The sequence below is a fragment of the Tauraco erythrolophus genome, chromosome 7 (assembly GCF_009769465.1).
Source record: "Tauraco erythrolophus isolate bTauEry1 chromosome 7, bTauEry1.pri, whole genome shotgun sequence".
NCBI classification, from domain to species: domain Eukaryota; kingdom Metazoa; phylum Chordata; class Aves; order Musophagiformes; family Musophagidae; genus Tauraco; species Tauraco erythrolophus.
In genome coordinates, this window is record NC_141471.1 from 15,055,118 (window position 1) to 15,080,409 (window position 25,292).

The 25,292-nt window shown below is 48.0% G+C and overlaps 1 protein-coding gene across 1 annotated transcript; it reads left to right on the forward strand.

Annotated features, from left to right (window-relative positions):
* The first annotated feature begins 4,920 nt into the window (after positions 1-4,920).
* On the forward strand, positions 4,921-6,927 carry FZD8 (frizzled class receptor 8). Its single transcript, XM_086614453.1, is given in 1 exon segment — positions 4,921-6,927. A coding segment is annotated over 1 exon segment (2,007 nt).
* The last annotated feature ends 18,365 nt before the right edge of the window (positions 6,928-25,292 follow it).

Consider the following 25,292-nt stretch of genomic DNA (forward strand, 5'->3'; position numbering starts at 1 on the left):
CCATGAAATTACTGCCTTCAGTCAAGGCTTCATTCTAACAAGATTATTTGAACAATTTCCATGGACTGAGTTCTTCTTTTGAAACATTTTTATAAAAGCACCATTCATTGACCTATCCAATGCAGACAATGCCACACTAAAATTTACCGGAGAACATTACGTGGGAATTAAAAAGCAATTTTTCAATCTTATAAACTAAATGTCTGTATTTTTAAATAAACAAAATACCATTTCAAGTCCTAGATTTTATGTGGTGTTTTTCTTTCCAGTAAAAAAAAATAATAATAATCAAGAACCAACTTACTGCTCTCAAACTAAAATGTCCTGTAGTTACCATTACCTGGTTTGGTGTGATCCATATAATCCCAAATGCAAAGGCTTAGATGCACACAAAAAATAAGTTTATGTCACAGGGGCCAGTGACAAGCCTAAATGTTTGAATAAAAGAGGCATGAATATCTGTGGCAACAAAGACTCGTAGAAGTGTTATCTACTTGTCAAATCTATAGGTCTACTTGTCAAATCTATAGGTCTGCAAAAGGTTGTAGTATCTGTAACATTCTTGCTGGATTTATATTTTGGCATGATTTGATGACTGGACATCTGTCTTCAAATTCCTGCAAAAAGTGCTCTAAAGTAATCTGTATCGCTACAGCAAAGCTCAGCTTTTCAGAAAAAGCAGCTGCTGTATTTTCTGGAATAAACACACAAACCATTTGAAAGACTCGACCCTTGATTCCTTCATCTCAGTACTTCTACTGACTTCAGGGAAGTCTCAGTATATGAGGAACACAAAATGGGCTGTGATTCCACAGCCTTGAGCTATCCAGGCTGCTTTTCAGTCACATAAAGGAAAGCAGCTTCCCCACAGCCGTGCTGTTTTATACACCTGGAAGACAGTTTCAAAAATTTTCATGGTCTTACTAGGAAATTTGGATATGCAGTCATTACTAAATTGCCATAAAGTTCCATATTACCGATTTTGTTGTTACTGAACAGCTTCAAGACACACAGTATCTTTGTGCTCCATCTCTTTTCACGCTGTAAGAAAACAAGAGCATATGAACGACAGTAAAAATGAAGCCAAGTGTACTGTTGAGAAACTTGGTGTTCTCTTATTTCTAGGAGAGTTATAGTGTAATTCTAAACTGTAGCATTCAGCATGTCTCCTGAGTTTCCTTGCTGAAATATTGCAATGGAAATTTTACAGCATCTGTGTTGCTTTTGGAAGCCATCACCTCACATCTGCTGTCTCTGTAGTGCAGAGCTTAAGTTCAGCGTAAAAAGGTACTTTGTAACAGGCAATAGGAATCCTGACAGAGCGGTAATTTACAGACTCACCCAGCTCTCCTGACTAGACTCGCTCGTTTTTACATTCTGTAGAGATTTTTAAATAAGGTACTCTTCAAGCAGCCAACAGCACAACAGTCGTTTCTTAAAATGGAGCATCGCATCCAGGTCTGGAAAGAGACTCTTTAAACCTCTGTCAGTCACAGAGATCTCAGCCAGATGACAAATTTTTTTCACTGGGCATTGTTCAATCTCCTAACACTTTTCAGTAGGCTGTTAACTAAGTTAGCACTAAAATAACCATCTGCTACTCTTGGAAAAGTTCTGATTTTGACCAGAAATGATAACACATATGTTATAGTGGGACTGATTTCATAGCCCGGGACGTGAAACCAAGCCCCGACCTGTCACGTCTGAACGCAAAACCTTCCCTCAGGTGGGCGCGGGGGTCGAGAGAGGCGGCTTGCAAATTACCGCAATGATTACACAGTAAACGTGTTTATTGCCCCATTATTGCCCATTTCCTCCTCACGAGGTAATCCGTGTGTTCATTTAAACGGAGAAACAGACAGGAGCGGAGAGGATCCTGTTGGCACAGCCAATGAGCTCGAGATTGCTTTTTTGTTTTGCAAGGGTCTGGAGCACGAGTCTTACGAGGAGCGGCTGAGGGAACTGGGGTTGTTCAGCCTGGAGAAAAGGAGGCTGAGGCGAGACCTCTACAACCACCTGAAAGGAGGTGGTAGCGAGGTGCGGGTCGGTCTCTTTTTCCCAAGTAACAAGCGATAGGACAAGAAGGAAACGGCTTCAAGTTGCGCCAGGGGAGGTTTAGGTTGAGTATCGGGAGAAACTTCTTTACCGAAAGGGCTGTCAAGCATTGGAAGAGGCTGACCAGGGAAGTGGTGAAGGTATCATGCCTGGAGGTATTTAAAAGCCGTGTAGATGTGGTGCTTAGGGACATGGTTTATGGTGGACTTGGCAGTGCTAGGTTAATGGCTGGACTTCGTGATCTGAAAGTTCTTTTCCAACCGATTCCAATTCCCTCCCGGCGCCCGCTCCCCGTGCCCCGGCTCTGCTTCTCCCGGTTTGAAACCCGGCGAAGCACAGAATTTCGCGCCGCCACAAGACAAACCCCGCCGCGCCGGCTCCCCGCGCGGCGTGTTCCCGAGATCACAGTCATTACGGCCCCAGCGTGAGCTCCGCACAAGCGCGAAGCGCAGCAGCGCGTCAATTAACAAACAAACGCCCCGTCCCGGGAGGACGACAACCCCCCGGGACGGCCCCGCCGCGCCCCGAGCGCGCGCGCGCCGCCGCGCCCCTTAAGGTGGTCCGGCTGCGGGGGGGGGGGGGCGCCAACCGTCCCTTTCCCGGAGCGCGCCGGGGAAATCAGCGAGTTCCTCCGGGCCGCCGCATGGCCCCCGGGAGCGGAGGGCGGCGGACGGCCGGGCGGCGGCCTCCGCCCGCGCTGCGGCGGGCCGGGAAGCAGCTCACGGCCCTGCGCGGCAGCGCCTGCGCGGGGAGCGAGGCGGGCGCGTGGCGCCTCAGCCCCTTCGGGCCCTCATGGCTGCCCGCGGTGCGGCCCCGCCGCCGGGAGCGGCGGATCCTCGCGGGCGGCGGTGGGAGGCACCGCGCTGCGCCTCACTGAGGAGGCGCAGCGACTCCTTCGCCGCGCTTTGCTCCCTAAGGAGCTGGCCCGGGCGGGTCAGCCAGCCCGCGGCGGCTACACGCGGCTCCTCGGCGAGTAACCGCCTCCGCCGCCGGGCTGACGCGAAAAGCCGGAGAGCCGCAGCCCACCTGGAGCCGGGCATCCGGAGTTCCGGCTGGGCCGCAGGTCACGCACGGGGAGCGGCGGCGGCGAGGGCTGCGTGTTGAGCCCACCGCAGGCCGCCGAGCTGGACCCCGGTCCCTTCCCGACTGGGAGGGCACCGGCTCGAACCGACCGGCCGCGCATACCTGCGGTGGGAGCTGCCCTGTCGGTGGCCGCGCCGGCCCCCGCGAGAAGCGTTCACCTGCTGGGGCGCGGGGCTGTTCCCCGCAGTCCCACGGGGAAGTTCAGCCCCAGTGTGCGCGCACCACTGGTGTGGGCGCACGCCAGCACGCGTGTCGGTACGTACCACTCGCTGAGCTGTCTTGCCCGGCAAGCGTGTTACTCACACCTGTCTGCGCCTCACGAGCCCCAGTTTTATTAGTTTTGTATTTCCTCCCTGCTATTTCGCCTGAGCCATGACCCCCAATAGAAGGACAACACTGCGCTTCACACTACGCGTTGTACACGCGTGCACCTGCACCTTTGCCGCGGGTGACTCCGGGGACGCGGGAACCCCCAGAAGGCGCGGTCAGGCCTCAGCCGAGCCGCTGCTCGGGGCCGCTGGTCCCCGAGGCCAGCGGGTCCCCGGCCTTGCCGCGCTCTCGCTGCCTTCGCCAGCACGTGCAACAGCCGGTCCAAACGCGGCCTTAGCACCGCGGCGCGAGACGCCCAGCGCACGCCGAGAAACGACCGGCGTTTGCAATGCTGAAACCGGCACGCGCTGAAAACTCCCGCGGATGCCAAACGTTTGGCAGAAAAGCGCTTCCGAGAGACCCCCAGGCAGTGGCTGAACTGCTGCTGCTCCTGAAGTGAACCCGACTTGACCGGGAACCCTCACGGGGGGAAGCAAGCGGCCCGCGCACCCGGCACGGAGCTTTTCCCGGTGCAGAACCGCACCTTTCCGTACGGACAGAAGCGCGTAAAACACAGAGAAAAACCACCGCCACGTCCCCCACGCCTGAGGGGGACTGAGGCGCGCCCGCCGAGCCACAGCCGGGCCGCCGGCTCCACCTTAAGGCGGACTGGGGCCAGCCTCGCCGCCCTCCGCCCGGGCCCGACTGATAGGCGGCCGAGGCGATGCAGGCGGGGCCTGGCGGCGCTCGCTATAAATATTCATGAGAGCGCGGCGGCCGGAGTGGCGCTGCCGGGGCCGGAGAGCGACAAGTTGCGCGGAGGCGCTGCCGCGCTCGACCCGGACCCGCCGCTCAAGTGGCGCGATCGCGGCCAGAGGTTCCCGGCTCGCCCCGCCGACAGCGGCCGAGGAAGCGGAGAGCGAGGATCGGACGGCTGGTGGGTGGTTCACCGCAGAGCTGGGCGCTCGGGCGGGTGGCAGAAGGAGCCGCTCCGGCCGCCCCAACACCGGCCCCGCCGCTGCCTGCCTGCTCGGGGCGGTGGGAGCCCGGCGCCGCGGGGCGCACCGCCTGGTCCCCGGGACGCCTCAGCCATCTTGACCGCGCCGCGCGGGGGCTGACCGCGAAACTTTTCTGCCGTCGCCGCTCCGTGACCGGCCGGCGCTGGAGCAGCAGCGAAGCCCCCCTGCACACCCAGCCCCGCGAGGAGCGATGCGACGGCGGTTGAGGGGCCTTCCCTGAGCGGACCTCCCTCCGCTCGCCGGCGGCTCCCCCTCACCAGGTGCCCGCGGGGCCGCCTCCCTCCCGGGCGACGGAGCCCCAGGGGGGCTGCGAGCCCTCTCACTTGCGGCCGACACGGAGGGGACCGCCCTCCAGAGGGGTAGCCGCGGCAGGGGTGTGCTGTGGCGCCGCGCTCCCCGTGGCTGCTGAGCGGTACGGGAGAGGAGCCGGGGCCGCCGACGCCCGCCGCCGAGCATGGAGTGGAGTTACCTGTTGGAAGTCACCTCGCTGCTCGCCGCCCTGTCCCTGCTGCAGCGCGCCGGCTGAGCCGCCGCCTCGGCCGCTGCTGCCGCGTCCTCCTCCTCCTCGGCCAAGGAGCTGTCGTGCCAGGAGATCACCGTGCCCCTCTGCAAGGGCATCGGCTACAACTACACCTACATGCCCAACCAGTTCAACCACGACACGCAGGACGAGGCCGGGCTGGAGGTGCACCAGTTCTGGCCGCTGGTGGAGATCCAGTGCTCCAGCGACCTGCGCTTCTTCCTCTGCAGCATGTACACCCCCATCTGCCTGGAGGACTACAAGAAGCCGCTGCCGCCCTGCCGCAGCGTCTGCGAGCGGGCCAAGGCCGGCTGCGCCCCGCTCATGCGCCAGTACGGTTTCGCCTGGCCCGACAGGATGCGCTGCGACCGCCTCCCCGAGCAGGGCAGCCCGGACACGCTCTGCATGGACTACAACCGCACCGACCTCACCACGGCCGCCCCGCCGCCCGCCAAGCCCCCGCTGCGCGGCGCCAAGCCCGGCGGCCCCGCCAAGGCGCCCGCCGCCGCCCCGCCGGCCGAGGCCCCGCGCAAGCCGCGGCCGCCGCCGCCCTGCGAGCCGGGCTGCCAGTGCCGGGCGCCCATGGTGTCGGTGTCCAGCGAGCGGCACCCGCTCTACAACCGCGTCAAGACGGGGCAGATCGCCAACTGCGCCCTGCCCTGCCACAACCCCTACTTCAGCCCCGACGAGCGCGCCTTCACCGCCTTCTGGATCGGGCTCTGGTCCGTGCTCTGCTTCCTCTCCACCTTCGCCACCGTCTCCACCTTCCTTATCGACATGGAGCGCTTCAAGTACCCCGAGCGCCCCATCATCTTCCTGGCCGCCTGCTACCTCTTCGTCTCCCTCGGCTACCTGGTGCGCTTGGTGGCCGGACACGAGAAGGTGGCGTGCAGCGGCGGCGCGGGGGCGGGCGGCGCGGGGGCCGGGGCGGCGGGGGCCGGCGGCGGCGCGGCGGCGGGGGCTGCGGCGGCGGGGGGGCGCGGCGCGGCGGGCGGCGCGGCCGAGCTGCAGCCGGAGCTGGCGGTGGCCGAGCACGTGCGGTACGAGAGCACCGGCCCGGCGCTGTGCACCGTGGTCTTCCTGCTCGTCTACTTCTTCGGCATGGCCAGCTCCATCTGGTGGGTCATCCTCTCCCTCACCTGGTTCCTCGCCGCCGGCATGAAGTGGGGCAACGAGGCCATCGCCGGCTACGCGCAGTATTTCCACCTGGCCGCCTGGCTGCTCCCCAGCGTCAAGTCCATCGCCGTGCTGGCGCTCAGCTCCGTGGACGGGGACCCCGTGGCTGGCATCTGCTACGTGGGCAACCAGAGCCTGGAGAACTTACGGGGCTTTGTGCTGGCACCACTGCTCATCTACTTGGCCATCGGCTCCATGTTCCTGCTCGCCGGCTTCGTCTCGCTCTTCCGCATCCGCAGCGTCATCAAGCAGCAGGGCGGCCCCACCAAGACCCACAAACTGGAGAAGCTGATGATACGCCTGGGCCTCTTCACCGTGCTCTACACTGTACCAGCTGCCAGTGTGGTCGCCTGCCTCTTCTACGAGCAGCACAACCGGCCCCGCTGGGAAGCCACGCACAACTGCCCCTGCCTGCGCGACCAGCAGCCTGATCAGGCCCGCCGCCCTGACTATGCAGTCTTCATGCTCAAGTACTTCATGTGCCTGGTAGTGGGCATCACCTCCGGTGTTTGGGTCTGGTCTGGCAAGACCCTCGAGTCCTGGAGGGCCCTCTGCACCCGCTGCTGCTGGGCCAGCAAAGGTGCCACTGTGGCTGGGGGCACAGGGGCGGGAGCAGGTGGGCAGGCAGCAATTGCCGCAGCAGGAGGACTTGGGGCTGGCGGTGGTGGCTCCCTCTACAGTGATGTCAGCACCGGCCTGACGTGGAGGTCGGGCACCGCCAGCTCTGTCTCCTACCCCAAGCAGATGCCCCTGTCTCAAGTGTGAGGTGGGGGAAAGAGGCCAAAGGTTAGGGAATGAGGGACACTGGCCTGCCTAAAATGCCCTCTCACTGTTTGGTGCCATTAATGAACCCCTAATGGTCCTTATTAGCCACAGCTTGTATAGAACAATGCAGCTGGCAGAGGCCCCAAGCTCCAGCCCCCTCCTCCTTCCCCTCCATTCATATGCAGGGAGCATGTACTTCAAGGAGCCAGCTTATTATTTTGCTGGCAGAGGAGGGTAGAGGCTCACCCGTGTCTTACAGAGGGCAAGGCACAGCGGCTTCTGAGCCGTTCTGGACTAACAGCAGCTCTTCGCTTGTGGGAGGGAGGATCTTCCTCCCTCTCCCATCCTGAGGCGGGAGTCTGCTGGGACTGCAGGTTTTTGGGATATCGATGACCAGGCAAATGCCTTACAATACAGACTGAATCAAAACATGTCTTAATTATACACCCCAGCTAAATACGGGTTTCCTACATTAAAGGATGTATTTATATAATTATTTGTTACCTTGTACAGATGTGTAAAATATGTATATATCCAAAGCTATACAGTCTGTAAATTTTTTTTTGTAAAAAAGTGTAGAGGCTACCCCTGTAAGAGCAAATATGAGTATTCTATTTTGTCAATAAAATGACTTTTGATAAATTACTTTTTCAAGCTTTTCCCCTACACCTGCCCTGGTTATTCCAGCTGCTGTGTCTTTAGGTAATTCTATAAACTAGGAACTGTTAAAGCAGTGAGATACAGAGACACAAGGAAAACAAGTCAGTTATTCTGAAAAAAAAACGTTTGCCAAAACAAAGAGGTGCTATAACATAGTTCTCTGCTTTTTGAAAGAGGACAGTGTCTTTAAACTGAGCCTTTAGAAAAGAGTCATCTCACATGGCATGTGAAGTATCCTTTTAAAATGGGTGTTATTTTAGGAATGTGCACACACACCTCTCTTACCTGTTGTCTACACTTCTGTAAGCACCTGCCTTTCCGGGGATGCATACCGAAGTGTAAAAGGTTAATGTTTTAAATTCATAGATCATGTACTACAGTGGAACAGCAAGTTGAGATTTGTTAGATCAACCTCTCCTTAACAGATTAAACCAACATCTTAACCTTTCATACTTAACTTTTGTATATCAAATATGGTCCTTTTTCAAGAGAAAAGGTATTGTTCTTCTGTCAGGACTAAGCTAATTTATTTGAGCAGAAGGCTGTTGAATTAACAGAAGAATGCTTTGGCAATTGTTGAACTTTTTACCTGTCTGCCCAGTGGCTCAGAACATCATTCCTTTAAGAGGAGCTAAATGAATAGGGTTAATCTGTAGGGAACTTGGTTTCTTTTGAGTTTGGGAAAACTTTGATCTTTTCTCTTCACCAAATGTGATGTATAGTCTGAAGTTTCTTTCCCTGCTGCCTGGTTCCTCTTGTTGCAGACCAATTGGCCACCATGGAGCCTTAAAGTTCTTCAATTAAAGGGACGTGGGACTTTTTTTTTTTTTTTTATTTTAAGAGGAAGACTTGTAACAGTTAGTGAACACCAGAGGGAAAAGGGAGAACAGCCTTTTAAACAGCTTTTCCCTGCATTGTTAGCCAGACTGCAGGCAGCAAGGCATGGCTTGGAGCATTATAGAAAAGAGCTATGAATGCCCTACAGGTGGTCTGCTCACATAATCTCCCCAATTTAAAACATTTTCCTTTACAGGACAATTGCATTACAAAACTCCCTTCTCTTTTGCTCCTAATTGAACCAAAGAACAACTACAAGATTTTCTTTAAAAACTGAGTATCTAAAAAAAAATTGAAAATCTATTAACTACATTCTAATCTGTTTTCTAAAATGGGATCGCTCAGTATACCAGAAGTAAAAGCTGCATTAGACATTATTCCAGATATTTTTATGCCTTTTGCTTATATTCTATCAAATTAGCAATCATTTAAAAGCAATTGGTTAGGTTGTGTGCTAGAAGTGAAAAGATAGCCCCAGGTCCCTTATTAACCTGTCAATCATGATAAGAGATGGGCAGCTACCCTACTAATGACACAGATATCAATCATGATTTGTGGGAAAAAGCTTGTTCCATTGAGCACTGACTTGATTATTGGTGTCCTTTTCAAAGATCTCATAACTTAATAGACTCCTCCACTTCTACAAAGTTACTGGGATCATGAAAAGGAGGAATTTAAAATGCCAATCTGTACCTCTGGAGGGAAAAATAATTTTAACTTTTGAAATGCAAAGGATGTTCCACTGGGATTTATCCTATTTATATACCAGTTGGCTAGGATCATAATATTGATACACCTATAAGCTGAAAAGGCCCTAGTGTTTTACTGTATTGCTGGAAACACTTTTTAACAGTTGCTGAAACATTTAAATCAACATGTCATTTTTCCCTGCTGTCAGTGGGGCTAAGGTAGAAGTCTTCTTCCTGCTGGGGAACCCTCACGTATGGAAGCATAAACCGCTTCTTCAGATAAAAATCTGTATTCCTTCCCCTCCAATAGGTTATAGTAAGGAAGACCAAGGGGAGGTACAGCCACAGCTATTCTGTGAGAATTGGTTTAGATAGGTCTCTCGCAGACCACTGGTACAGGTTGCTAGTGCTGAGATAAAAGCATTTCTAGTAAAGATAGGAAGTGTCCTACTGGCTTAACCTACCCTGGAATGAAGGTAGGATACCCCCTTAACCTGGATACTAGATATCCAGTATCCTGTGGCTTAACCTACCCTGGAATGAGCGAAGAGGTCCTGCAGGTGGACTTAGTCAGGAAGGCAGTCTCAGAGCTGGTTAGGTTAACAGGATGCCTGCTTTGGCATTGGAAGCGACTGAGTAATAATGCAAAGGCTGAACAAATAAAAGTGAGAACAAAATTCAAATTGCTAGAAACACAGAACTAGGGAAACGGTGCTAAAAGAGTTAATTTACAAGTGCAATTTATGTGAATCAACGTAAAACTTGTGTCTAGGAAAAAAATATCCGAAAACCCAGCAGCAAGGCATTGAAGTACATAAGAAATAAAAATCCACGGCTACACAGAACTTCACATTATTATGATACCCTTTATCAGACTTTAAAGATAAATTTGCTATGAAGATCCAAAATACATCAGTAAGGTGGTAGGAGTTACACGTTACCTTTCAAGGTCTGATGATAAAATACCTTTTCCCTAAATTTGCCAGAGAGCTACTAAAAATAGTCCAGCAGACCCGTGGCCCAAGCCCTTGCCTGCGGAGCAGGAGTGCCCTCGGCATCCCTACTGCTGTAGGCTCACCCGTGGGCAGGGGCAGCACCCACACACCCCAGCAGCCACACCAGCTCAGGAGAGCTATGGGAAAGCTTTATTATCACTGATGCAGCTCCATAGCATAACTTGTATAGCAACCTTTGGAGAGCTGGAATAAATGCAAATAAGAGCCTCCTGCACCTCACAGAAAGGTCTAACTACCTGCTCCGTTCAGGAGAGTGACTAAGCTAGCAGAGAAACATGGTTCGGGATTTTTTTTTTTCTTTTCTAGTAAGCAACATACCTTTAGAGTGTTCCTTTTCTTTCCAGGACCTCTCCCTGCTTTACATGTTCCTGTTGCAAAAGGAAATCCTATGGATTATTCTCTTCCTGCTGTAACAACCGAATAATCCCATAGCCTCTAAAGGAGGTGACCCAGCTGCCAGTGGGCCTTTCGAAGAGAGGCAGAGCAGCACAGGTGTGCTGCAGAGCCCTCAGGAGGGACCCTGTACCCCTCCTGGGCCCGGCTGCTGGGTCCCAGGGAGCTGCCTGGGAGTGTCCTGCAACCTGCTGCAAAGTTTTCCCTGTGCAGGAGAAGCTTCCCTAGAGCTTTGATAACCGGTCATGCAAGCAAAGGATCTTCGAATGGGGAAATTCTTATATATTGAAATAATATAAATGTGGCCAAGGTTTCTGGGAAGGCTATGAAGGCTAAGAGTGACACACAAGGCTTCTTTTTTCCTTCTTTCTTACACAATATTTTAAAATCAAAGTATTAGGATGCTCACCCATTAGAGTTCTTCAAATGTGCTTGACTAGTACTAAAAGGTCTCCCAGGTGAGGTGAGAAAGCTGGAGGCAGAGGCGCCTCTGTGTGCACACTACTCACAGTGTGCTTCACCCCAGCTTGAGAGCCCAGGTTCTTTCCAGATTCACTGAGGCAGACACCTCACTAAAAATCAACAACAGTTTCCCACAGGAGGAAACCAGTACTAAGAGGCTGTTGTGGTTTAACTCATCAGGCAGCTAAACACCACACAGCCATTTGCTTCCCCCTGCCAATGGGATGGGGGAGAGAATCAAAAAAAATAAAGGTAAAACTCATGGGCTGAGACAAAGACAGCTTAATAGGACAGAAAAGGAAATAACAACAACAACAATAACAATAACAACAATAATAATAATAACAATAATAATGATAAAACAAGTGATGCACAATGCAATTGCTCGTCACCCTGCTGACTAATGCCCAGCCAGTTCCCCAGCAGTAGGTGCCGCCCCCCTTGGCCAACTCCCCCTCGTTTTATTCAGCATGATGCCATAGGTATGGAATATCCCTTTGGCCAGTTGGGTCAGCTGTCCTGGCTGTGTCCTCTCCCAACTTCTTGTGCACCCCCAGCCTCCTTGCTGGCAGGGCATTATGAGAAGCTGAAAAGTCCTTGACTTAGTGTAAGCATTGCTTAGCAACAACTAAAACATCAGTGTGTTATCAACATTATTCTCCTTCTAAATCCAAAACACAGCACTATACCAGCTACTAGGAAGAAAATTAACTCTATCCCAGCCGAAAGCAGGACAGAGCCAAAGCAGAATGCCCAAATTTAAAAAGGAATCAGTAGCTAAGAAAGAAATACCAGAGTCCCTGGGAGAAAGCCAGGTCCACTCTGAACTATGAAACTTCAATACAAGTAAGATAACGGTTTGATCCCAGTGACTGTGCTCAACATACTTCTTTCACAAGTGCAGTGCAGAAGCCAAACCCAGCCTGCTCAGTAAGTTAACCCTCTTAACCAATAAGACATGGACTTTCATATGGGATAGACAGGCCACCTAATATGGGCAAAAAGCGAACTGGTGATAATGAATGTTGAAGAACAACCAAAGATGCTCCTGGAGGATCAGCTCACCTACTGTCAAGATCATGCTGGAGGAAAGCTCAATGTGGGCCAGACAAACCAGCTTGTAGCATCACAACCAGTTTCCAAAGTGCCTGTTACGACCTGCCTGTAGCATACCCTGCTCCTGTGCCCCATTTCCAGAGCCACATGGCCTATGTTTCTCTAGAACTACACTTCTTCCATTCCCATCTACTGCGGCCTACTCAGCTGCTGGCCCAACAAGGAAGCAAGTGAGGAACAATCTCTCTCCATTGCCCATCCTGGCTATCCCTCTCTTTTTATCCTGCATAACAAAACTGACTGAAAAGATAGCACAACCTCTTCCTAGAATTAAAGAGGCTGGGCATCAAAGGTCACCCTGAAAGCAACAGCATAACCTAAGAAGAATAAGGAAAGTGATTTACAGATGGTGGTCCAACGAAGAAATATTAAACAGGACAGACTCTCTACGTGTGGTCATGATGAGTTCTAGGCAACCTTTAAGAGAACTCAATTAGAAATGTTCAGACAGCTTTATTTAAGCTTTTATAGGTGCCCATCATTACTATAATCAGGTGTATGAATTTCACTAGTTCAGCAGAAAGGATCATACATCATAAATGCTACGGTGGTAGGGAAATAACTAGTGTCTGGTATTAAAATGTGGAGCCATAATCTGAGGTGACTAAGGATAGTCAAATCACTTCAGAAACCAGTACCTAAGGTTAAATGCTGAACCAAGCTTTTTGAAGGCTGAGATAATAGTTTTTCACTCCTCCAAGTCTCTTATCTATGATCTGAAAACACTTTATATTCACTAGTGAATTAATAGTCAAATTTCTTCTTGGAGACAAAAATTGCAGTAATACCCAGACTAACAAAACTTAAGTACAAGTCTAGGGGAAGAACCTTGATTTCCTGACTCTTCTGTGTTTTCAGTGATGCCCCATTTTACAAGCACATTCTTGCACCCATGCCTCTCTACCAGCTTCCCCTCAACGGCCCTGCCCCAAAAGGCCATAGTCCCACATGCCTGGAGAGTCCTCAGTTTCCCAGACACAGCACCAAATCTATCCCCAGTTTTCAGTAAAGCTGGCATTCTCCACCACCCATCCCATTGTTGTCTTTACAATTTCTAAAGTACCCTAGCCTTTACATGGGGCTGGGTGAGAGATGTCATCCTCTTCGTCAGGAAGACAGGGAAAGATTTGAAGGACTTAGGTAAAAGGAGCAGACCAGCGTGGGGCCATCACTTTAGATTTCCAAGCCCAATCTGGGCTATGGATGCTGAAAGTTAAACCGACTTTTAAGAGTGGAGAAAAATGACTCATTCTTTCCCATTCTCTAAGGCAGGCAGGGTATGGAAAAGAGAGTTTACAACAGTTTTGGAGTTGCATCGCGCAAGAAATCCTGCAAAAGTAGGAACCGATGTGCAGCAGAGCCCCGGTAGGGCAGCGGCAGGACCGGGCGAGCGGCGGGAGAGGGACACGGAGCGGGGGCGGGGGGAGAGAGGGCCGCGGCTCCGCTCGCCATCCAGCAGTGCCCTCAACTGGGAGAGACTGGGAATGCACCCTGGGCTCTCGCAGCGCCCCGCCGCTAACGTTCCCGAGGATTTTCTCGACTTCTCCCTCCTCGGTGCGGTGCGTGCTGGGGGGCAGCGCAGCCCCTGGGTCCTGCCCGCCGCCCGCTCGCTTGCACAGGGGTGTTGCTGTCACCTTCTGGGCAGAGGTGACCGTCACAGAACTACGGTGGCCTGTTTTAAAACACAGCTTTACAGGAAAATGTAAATACAGTCCGAAAGATGTGGGCTGGTTACTGTTCATACCCAATGTATTGTGAAGGAGAAAGCTGAACTCTCTCTTTTGGATACGATCTGATTTTTTTTAATATGTTGTAGAAAAATAATGGTTTCTTTTCCAGTCATTTTTGTCTTATGTGCCACTTGTTAGATGCTTTCATGTATGTTTTGTTTGAGGCTTTGAGCCAACCTGGTCTGGTGGAAGGTGTCCCTGCCTGTGGCAGGGGGTTGGAACTAGATGATCTTTAAGGTCCCTTCCAACCCAAACCATTCTATGATTCTACATTTTAAATGCCTTAGTAGATGTTCGTTCCTCCAAACATTTGCCATTGCTAAATTATACCTAACATTTTTCACAAAGAAGCGTTAGTCAATTATTTGTTCTACTTTATTTTTTTTCCAGAAAATAACTTAGGACTAGAACGTTCTGTCACACATCTTCTGAAATTAGAAAGAATAATTTCATGCTGTGAACTGACTTGAGTCAAAATGTATGTTAGACGTGATACCCTCATCATTTCACAGTGGCTGAAATCCAAATAGTCTTTTCCAATGTAAATCAGGAAAATGTAGCAATCTGGCTTATGAACAAACAACTTGCTTTGGGCTTTCTGTACAAAATGTAGGTGGGGAATAAAATTAAATCTGACTTTTGGAAGGGAAGGAGAGATGTTTCCCCATCAGCTAAAGACCCTGCAGCTTTGGTGTGGCGTGTGCTTCTGTACATCACTGCCATCTGGAGATGCAGCCTCCCAGCGCCGCAGACAGGGGAGACCAGGCCCCCAGCTGCGCTGCTTGTTTCCCCAAACCTGCAGGGCAGAAACACGTTTACCGTCGCAATTTTTAAGCTGAAGTTACTTTTTTGCAAAACTCCAGGGAAGCAATGTTCTGCCTATAAACAATGTGGAAAACCAGAGTTTTCCAGGATACGGAGCAGGGCACTAGGAATAGTCAGATTAGGAAACCACGGAGACCCACAAGGAGCTTCATTGCTGCCATCCTCTAGCTCATTAGTGTACAAGAATTGTGTGTGTTGTTTTTAGCAGCTAAAGAGTTATTTATGGCTTCTATGTTCTCAAGCCAAAGTGAGTGAGGGGTGCAACCAGGGCAAACGCATCAGAGCAATGCAAATCATGACAAGGCATCATGAATGCAAGCTGACAGAATTTAAATCAATCCGTGAATGAGAGGAAAGATTTGCATTAGGGAAAGAATCATTAGAATCTGATTTAACAAGCAGTATGTAAAATGGGCCTTTGCAGCCTAAAATGAAGCAAAGCACATTCACGTTATACGTTCTTGATGAAAAAAAAAAAAAAGGCAAAATCACAAAAACCCTAATTTATTGGTAGAGCTTGGAATAGAAAATGGTTTTCACAGAATACCTTTACATCTTGATTCAGAAACTTGTGCTTGATTGCTTCTTGAATAGAAGGGGATCATAAGCATGTAGGGTGGTAAGGAGTATTTAAGTGCATGCCAAAGTCTATTGACTTCAGTGAGATTTTATTTTCCTGAATAAGAGTGCTTTCTGAATTAGGGTTTAACTCATGAATTTACACAGTGCTTTCAAAACATAATTCCTTTGGGGAAAATAAGATAGATGAGAATAAAAAAATAATTATATACTGCTGCATGTCTTAAAGAAGGTAGTGAAGAATTATTCTGGGTAGAATCTTCTGTGAGCTCCAAAAGCCAACAGTGAAAAACTACAGAAGTTTGAATGTGAGTAATGTTCATAGAGCAACTTTCGTAGACCCTCTGCTGGTTTTCATCCCAGCTAAATTATGGAAGATTTTGAATACAAGGTATTATATAGATAATGGCAATCTCTTGGAAGAAAAGGAATGTGTTATGTTACATTAAGTGATGTTATATTTCATCTTTGAGAAAGTAAGAGAATTGCTTTTTAAGAAACTCATTCCTTTTTTCATTCCAGTCAGTTGTCATAACACTGGGCAGAACCAACATTTATTAATGGTCTTCTAAAATGCAATGTGTCTCCCTCTAAATATCTTGTCTTTTGAAGCAATGGCTGAGGTGGTAGATTCTGATGTGCTGTGTTTTCTGATAATAAGTCTATGGGGCCTGATGGTATCCACCCAAGAGTCCTGAGAGAGCTGGCGGATGTCATTGCCAAACCCTGTCCATTATCTTTGGGCAGTCTTGGCTCACTGGGAAGTTCCGCTGGACCGGGAGGCAGGTGGATGTTACCCCCATTTACAAAAAAGGGCAGAAGGAGGATCGGGGGAACTACAGGCCTGTCAGTCTGACCTCGGTGATGGGCAAAGTCATGGAACAGGTTATCTTGAGTGCTATTAATGAGCACATACAGGTTAACCGGGTGATCAGGCCCAGTCAACATGGGTTTATGAAAGGCAGGTCTTGCCAATCAAACCTGATCACCTTCTATGACAGGTGACCCGCCTGGTTGACAAGGGAAGGCTGTGGATGTAGTTTTCCTTGACCTCAGTAAAGCCTTTGATACAGTTTCTCATAGTGTTCTGGTTCGAAACTGGTAACTGCTGGCCTGGATAGGCACACCCTCCTTTGGGTTAAAAACTGCTGGATGGCCGGGCCCAAGAGTGGTGGTAAATGGGGCTAAATCCGGCTGGAGGCCGGTCACCAGTGGGGTTCCCCAGGGCCTCAGTGCTGGGTCCGGTTCTCTTTAACATCTTATCAATGACCTGAATGAGGAGATTGAATGTACTCTCAGTAAGTTTGCGGACAACACAAGCTGGGAGGCTGTGTTGATCTGCTCGAGGGTAGGGAGGCCTTCAGAGGGATTTGAACAGACTGGAACATTGGGCTGAGGCCAATGGCATGAGCTTTAATAAGGCCAAGTGCAGAGTCCTTCACTTGGGGTATAAAAACCCCAAGCATCGCTATAGTCTCGGGGAGAGTGGCTGGAGAGCTGCCTGGCGGAGAAGGACCTGGGGGTCTTGGTTGACTACCGGCTTGATATGAGCCAGCAGTGTGCCAGGTGGCCAAGAAGGCCAATGGGATACTGGCGTGTATCAAGAATAGTGTAACCAGCAGGAATAGGGAAGTGATCCTGCCCCTGTACTTGGCACTGGTGAGGCTGCACCTGGAATATTGTGTCCAGTTTTGGCCCCTCGCTTTAAGAGAGATATTGAGCTCCTGGAGCGAGTCCAAAGAAGGGCGACTAAACTGGTGAAAGGGCTGGAAAATAAAACTTATGAGGAGTGGCTGAGGAGTTGGGGCTGTTTAGCCTGGAGAGAGGAGGCTGAGGGGAGACCTGATTACAGCCTACAAATACTTGAGAAAGGATGGTGGGGCGGTGGGGGAAGGACTCTTTACATTAGTGACTGGTGATAGAACAAGAGGAAATGGGTATAAAGCTTAGTCAGGGCAGATTCAGGTTGGATGTTAGGAAGTATTTCTTCTCTGAAAGGGTTGTCAGCCACTGGAATAGGCTGCCCAGGGAGTGGGTTGAGTCCCATCCCTGGATGTGTTTAAGAATAGGTGGATGAACTACTTAGGGATATGGTTTAATGGGAGATTAGGGACGGTTGGACTTGATGATCTCTAAGGTCTTTTCCAACCTAGAAATCTATGAGATTTTTTCTATGAAATAAGAGATCATGTATCTCAGTCGACACTGGACAATTTTTCCTTTCTATTGAAGCATTGGTCTACCTGGTATGCACATCTCCTAGCATATTCCTGGCTAGGAATGTGTGTGGCCATATTGACGTACTGGTGAAAGTTAGACTCCAGTGTCATTTTTATTTTTTTTTAGCATTTTAGAAGATTTCACAGCTTTGCAGTGGTGACTTGCAAGATGTCTTTTTGAAATCTATGAAAGGTATGACCAGTGTGGTTTGGTTTTTCCTGTTCTTTTCCTAAATAATTCTACCAAGAAAAATGTCTGACATCATATGATATTCCAGGTCCACCACAATCCTATTCTCCTGACTTTGCTTTCTTTGTCTCTTTTGTTGAGCAAACCAGTATTACATTTGGTGAAAGTACATCCGTACAGTAGTACTTTCTCCAGCTATGATTAATGCTAAATATTTCCCAATATTTCCTAGTTTCGTTTTTCTTTCTTCTTTCCCCTCTACCCTTGCAAGTGCCATGTTTAGGTGAAAGCTGAGGTTCAGCCTAAGACTAAGACATTTAAATGAAGGTAGGTATCCAAATAATGTTTTTTTTAAGGTAAGCTGTAATAAACTCCTGTTGCAGTCAATAGAGTATTAGTAATGTAGTCAGTGGGTCCTGGCAGATGAGTTGGTTCCCTCTAAAGTAAACTTGTGACCCTTAATTGATTGCCCAGACATAGGCTCCATAGAATCATAGAATCATAGAATGGTTAGAGTTGGAAGGGACCTCAAAGATCATCTAGTTCCAACCCCCTGCCATGGGCAGGGAAACCCTCCACTACACCAGGTTGCCCAAAGTCTCATCCAACCTGGCCTTGAACACTTCCAGGGATGGGGCAGACACAACTTCTCTGGGCAACCTGTTTCCACTGCCTCACCACTCTCTGAGTGAAAAATCTCTTCCTTTATATTTGAACTAAATTGCCTTCTTTCAGTTTAAATCCATTGCCCTTTGTCTTGTCACTACATGCCTTTGTAAAAAGTCCCTCTCCAGCTTTCCTGTAGGCCCCCTTTAAGTACTGGGAGGCTGCTATAAGATCACCCCGGAGCCTTCTCTTCTCCAGGCTGAGCAATCCCAACTCTCTCAGCCTGTCTTCGTAGGCAGAGGTGTTCTAGCACTCGGACCATCTTCGTGGTCCTCCTCTGGACCCGCTCCAGCAGCTCCATGTCCTTCTTGTGCTGGGGACTCCAGAGCTGAACACAGTATTCCAGGTGGGGTCTCACAGAGCAGAGTAGAGGGGTAGAATCACCTCCTCGACCAGAATCCACCTCCAGGTGGTCCTGGAGACTAATACAGTTTCTGCCTGCCTCTCCAAATGATCATAGGTCTCCTGTAATTTCCTGTCATGTCTGAAAGCCACAGGTGAATATTTCAGTTACCCCCTGGCAAGTCTAATAACATAGGGTACCTTTTGTGGGCAATTGATTGGAGCTCAGATCTGGATTTGACCAGATCTCCTTGGAAAGTAGTGGGAGTTTGGACAACTACCTCACAGCTATGCGACAAATGTAGGTGACTTCATTTTTAGCTGAACCCTGGCAAGAGAGTCTGGTGATTCTTTTTATCATCAGTCACATCTCTGTTGCAAGATTTCAGTATTTTCTCGGTTGTGGATTCTTTAATTGCTGCTTCCTCAAGTTTACACTTTTTTTCTGGGCTCTGCCATGTCTGTGTACAAGCTGGTACAATTTCTGGTTCGATTGTTCAATAGAGAGATTGTTTCTTAGCCTCTGTTCTGGCCTCTTTGACCCCTGTAAAAGCACTCTACCATTTTCTGCTAAGGATTTGGGAGGAGTTATTCTTGACAAGGCCTTTGATGGTATAATCATAATTTTATTTGTATAATAATAATTTATTGAAAAGTTTTTATTTTAGTACCACCTCTTTTGGCAGTCCCCTCACCTGTAATGATATCTATGTACTTTCTTCTACCTCTTGCAATACCTTAACTTCTTTGTTCTTTACTTATACTTTAAAATTTATTTTGCTGCTGTTTCATTTCCTGGCAACATTTTAGGGAGGCTATTGTTTATTTTCGTTTGCTGCCTTTCTTCAATTATGCAGACTTTGCCACGGCTTAAAGTGCATAGCCATGTGTCCTTAAAACTTGCAATTTCCATCAGCTCCTCTAGAGAGCAGCAAATATGTTCAAATAAAACGTAACATGGCTTCACCCAACGTCCCCCGAATACTCACAATCTTTATTAACAGAGCTAGCTAAGCACTGAGAAGAGCAAAGAACTACGAGGAATGGAGGTCCTATACCTGAATAGACATTTCTGAGAACTGTCCTAGCCCTGGCACTTAGTGTGGATGCAGCCCCCTGCCCTCCCTAAAAGCCTTGTTTGAGCCCAGCCTCAACTCACCAACACCTTACGGCAGAGAGGAGAAGGAAGGCAACAGGGCTGCAGCCTGGGCTAGGGACCAGACTTGGCTGCGCACCAGATCCGTGGCTGTAAAGCTTCCCGTCCTTACTTACACAGGACTGTCAGCCAAGAGGAAGCACTCGCTTTCTGAAAAAACACCCACAAGTTCTCCATTCCTCATGGACCATCAGTAGGCATTGGACAGATGGGGCTCTGTCTCCTGGTGGGTGCTAGTGTTTAAGGGAACTTGGCACCTGATGGAGAGCCACAATTATTTTTTTTTTTTAAAGAAAAATTGTCCAAAGTAGTGAAAAGTCTTCCTAGCTGTAGACCTCTTCAGACTAACACCACCATGTGTTTGGACCTAAATATACACACATCTTCAAACAAAGGACAAAGCTCCCTCTGTTCTTTAAGATGGGTCCCAAGACTACTAAGCACTTGCACAGCTGACAAGGACCTAACAGCAAAGCAAATTCCCTCTAATGGGAAAACCCTTAAAAAAGAGATTTCAAAAACACGCTCATGTTTGCAGACCTGTCTCTGGTAAAGGTTTTCTGCCAGTAAGCTTCTTGCCCTATGCTTGAGTTTGTATTGACTGTCTAAAGCAGCTTTTGCAAGGTTTTTCTCTCCGGATACAAGCCTGGCCAATTAAGCAAACTGAAGTCACCCCAGATCTGCAGAAGGCCTATGGCTGCAAGCAGAGCAGCTTTTCCTCACAGTCTTCCGTGCATTTCCTCTCCACTCCCTCCTTCCTGGTGGCAGTGACTTGAAATCACCAGGTACCGAGGTACAAATGGGAACCACCTTCCCCAAAATAACCACCTGAGCTCTGGGGTTATTTTGCATTAAGTGCCCTCTTAATGCAAAGGGCACTAAGGGACAGCTCTGGATGGACAGAAAACATTGCCAGTGTGAGAGCTACTGCCAAGGCAACACTGCAGCAAGGGGGCTGGAATCCTTCTGGAAAATGGACTTACTGTGTCTTGGGGTAAGAAGGGGCTAGGCCAGGGTGCAGACAAAGCTGGAGGGACTGGAAAAGCTGGGAAGTGGATAGGGCCTGCGTGCCATCTTCCATTGCTTCCCTCAAGGACGCTCACCTCGTTCCTGGCACACCAGCCAATGCGGGGGAAAGGGGTTCAGGCAGGCAAAGGAGAGAAATACAGCAAGAGGGAATGCTCCATATGCAACTAAAGACCACATTTCACCACATTTTCCCTATTCCTGGGTCATCTTTTATCCAGATCCTGCCTCTTTGGTAACTGCGTGGCACATGCCAGCTCCTGCTGGCAGGCTGGAAAGTAAAGGCAGACACAGTCGGATACAACTAGTACAGCAACACAGGCAGTTTGGTCTGGTAAACAAGTTCTGCCTCATTTTTGGGAAACACACTTTGCTGAAGATCCTGGAAATGGTGGAAGTGGTACTCCTGGGAGGGTGGTGGAGGCTGTACTTGCTGCGTTTTGAGGCATGTACTGGTAGCTGGGGCAGCCCCACATGGGGTACAGCCGATGTACTGGAAAACCACAGCCTTCTGCACCATGAGACCCCAGCTGGTGTCAAGGCAGACAAAATACAAAGAACAGGCAAAACTGGAAGAAACTGGACACTTGCTAGCACTTTCTTTTTACAATCCAATTCCTGCAAACACACACATGTACATTGCATGGTGGTGTGCCAATTGCAGGGAAAACTCAGTCCTCACTGAGAGATGGCAGGTGAGGTCTTCTGTTGAGTCCTGACGGAGGCACTTGCATCTTCATGATGTTCTTTACGTAGTCTGGTGTCAAGGAAGATCCTACTGCTTCTCCAGGTCCAAATAAATTTATCTATAGTTAACTCTGCAGAAGCAAAAGTGTGCATACAATTATATTACGTATCTACTAAAGGGTCATTCTGCAAGGTGACCTTAGTTTTGCAACAGTTTTTCAATGTAACCTATAGCATAGGATTTGTTTCAACTACTCTACTAATTTCTTGAGAATTAACAGAGGAAGTACTCCATGTTAAAGGTGTTCATTCTGTATTGGCAGGGGTCTGCAGGCTGCCTGCAGGGATGCAGTGGGCAGCTCTGTAGGGACTGGGAAGTCCTGAAATTTGTCTTTTGGTGCCCCGACTGACACTGTTCTTGTGATGACTGTGTATGCGCTCTGAACCATGGCAAAATACGTATAGAATTTGGTGTCAGAAGCAGTACGGGACAATATTTAAACTGAGCTGTGCCCAGCTTCTAATAGGCTGTACACCAGGTCCAGCAACAAGAATATTACCTGCTGGTATCAACAAGCATTTCAACAGAAATGAACAGCCTAAATGCTTTGGCTGAACCCAGACCTTTATGTTTCATTGATAGCATCTTTGGGCTATGCCAACAAAACTTCTCAAAAGGTAAAATGTGCTGAGCCAAATCATATCTAGAACTGGGTCTTCTAGGAATGTTTCAGGAATCTCATATAAGAATAAAAAACTGCTTGGATGTTTTAATCAACCCTTTTTTTTTTTTTGTGAGAGAAGTACTGTTCTGAAGAGGAAAGAAATGTCAGCTTCCAAGTTTAAATCACGTTGACCACCATTTTAAGGATTTTTGCTGAAGTACAAAGAGCTAACTAAACAGAAAACATGAGACTGTTGTTCTAAGGCTCGGCAATATTTCTATCCAGAAGCCATTACATAGATCTCTCAGACATGGGTAATTTGGAGAAATTATTTCCTATTTATCTGCACATTTGCTTGGTCTCTATTCTATAGACTGAAAATTGAGATGGATTTCTTCTAAATCAAAGTAGCTGTGTGTTTCACATAACTGCAGGCCATGAAGTGGATAATTGTTACTACTTCTATCTATCTTCACTACAGAAAAAATCTGTGTTTAGATCATTCCTTAATTAGGGTCATCTTTTGAATTTCTTATGGGTTTGTGCTCTGTGGGATCAATTCTGAGTGACTGGTGGGAGACAAGGAGTGGGGCTGCCAGGCAAATTCCTGGTGTTTTTTCCTAGCCATCCAAAGATCAGGATCCCTTCCAAACTGTGCACCAAGACATATGTGAAGTCTCTGGTGAATCTGTACAAACAGGTATCTATCAATGCATCACATTTAGTAAACTGTGTTATAGATATACAATGTTTATGTTTCGGCAAAATGCTTTAGAAAGAGGCCTTGCTGAAGCAGAAGAAAAGCTTGGATTTGTTAGCCAAAGTATTACATGAGTTGTCCATCTGCCTGCCTTTGAATATTTTCTCTAGCTGTTTCAAGGACAGCACAGAGCTTAGGAAGAAGCAGGTACCAGAAACACGGAGATAATCGCACTGTATATGGTCTGTCAGATGTAAGAATCACTAACATTGATTTCTAGAGAAATGCACAGAAGAAGTGGGTGTCTAATTTGTCAGGACAAAGGCATTGCTTAACAAGCCTAGTGGGGCTCTAAAAGCATCTTATCCTGGTTTTTTTTTCTTTAAAAATAATATTGCCTACCCTCAGTACTAGGAAAAGGCAAGAAATCACGGAGGAAAATGCAAATATTCATTCTGCTAGGTCAAAATCTTCTGTTTCTTTTCATTATTGTCATTTATTGCCTGAAGTAATATATTCAGCAAGAGAAATTCCCCAAACACACTCTGGTGTGTGGTGCCTAAAGTCTCACAGGCAAAATAAATGTTATACACATAAGAAAGCCAAGAAGTGAAAGGTCTTACATCTGAGTGCTGACCCCAAATCCTCCATGCTTTTTGAGGGCACCTTATATAAACTTATATAAAGAAAAGCTCAGAATCTGCAGTCATCTACACTCAGTAAATTGCTCCTCAGTGAAAGCTTTTCAAAGCTAACCCACTACTCAACCTAAAGTGTGAACTGCAGAACGTGAATTAGAGACTGCTCTCTGTCCTTCTGACATTTCCACGTTGTGAATAGCATAGGATCAGAAAACTGTCCTTGGAGTTAGCACTGTACAAGTACTCCCATAATTAAATCATAGTTGTGGAGATGGTCTGGGACATCCTGCCTGTCAAACCCAAACAGAAGGAAAAGAAGGGAAAGTGGGAGAAGGCAAAAGTTAGTGAAGTAGATTGTGACTGTAATCTAGCTACATGGATGCTAGATAATTTTAATTGTAGAGATACAGGTCATACTTTCTGATCAGATTTCTGCCTTGCTGAATCGATTTTCCAGAATGACATTGCTGTGCATCACAGGCGAAGAGTTCATGATGTGATTTTGAACAGAGACCATCTAATTTGCAGAACGTTTTAGCAACTCAATTACATTGTAAGAGCATTACATTGTAAAATTACTTCTCTATCAGTTGAACATCAGGCTATTAAAAGTAGTACAAAGACAGAACTTAAAGAGCTGCCTTTTCAACTACTCTACTTCCCTATTTTTGGAGATGCTTTTCTTTATTATGCTAAAATACTACAAGCAGTAATAATTATCTGTTCTCCATTATAATCATGACATTAAAATACAATAATATGCAATTAATATCCTCTTTAATGATCCCTTCTAGAAAGATAATCACTACAATAATGATGTATCACTAAGGGCAGATAATTTTAATAACTTGAAAAGAATACACTAAGGAACTCTCTACATTGTTAACTTCAGATTTAGTACTTATCCTGGTCTGAACTGAGAGATTCATGAAGAACAGTGCTACTAATGGGGAAACCTATACATTCCCTAGACACCTGTCTACAGCGCATTTCACAAGAGAAGAGAGAGTCACAGCTTTCCATTATGCTGATGGGAGTAAATCAAAGTGACCCAACCTAGAATGTGAGGAGAGAGCAGAAAGTGATTATAACTGATGGAAACCTGGGGTTTGGCTTCTATTTCAATATTAAAAAAACATATTCCAAACTAAACCAAAACAAAATAAATTGAAAAAAATTGTTCAGAAAGAAGGTTTTAAAAAGCTATCTTATTTAGGGGTAAAACAATGGATTTTTTTTTTTTCTTTAAATCATGCTGATAACTGCAGAAGCTCCCAGTGATACTTGTTTTGCTGCATGAAAAGCATGGAAATTCCGGGTCTCCAATAGTCTAGTATATACTTATTTAGCAAGGGAAGTGCTGTGATTACCATTGAATCATAGAATGGTCATCTAGAATTAGATCATCTAATCCACATCCCTGTCATGGGCAGAGACGCCTCTCAACTAGATCAGGCTACTCAAGGCTCCATCCAACCTGGCCTGGAACACCTCCAGGGAGGGGTCATCCACAACTTCTCTGGGCAATTTATTCCAAAGTCTTACCACCCTCGTACTGAGAATTTCTTCCTAAAATCTAATCTAAATCTGTTCTCCTTCAACTTAAACTCATTTCCCCCTTGTCCTATCAGTGGACACTCTTGCAAAAGTCCCTCCCCAGCCTTCCTGTAAGTTCCCTTCAGGTATTGGAAGGCAGCTATTAGGTCCCCCTGAAGTCTTCTCTTTACAAGGCAGAACAATCCCAGCTCCCGCAACGTGTCCTCATA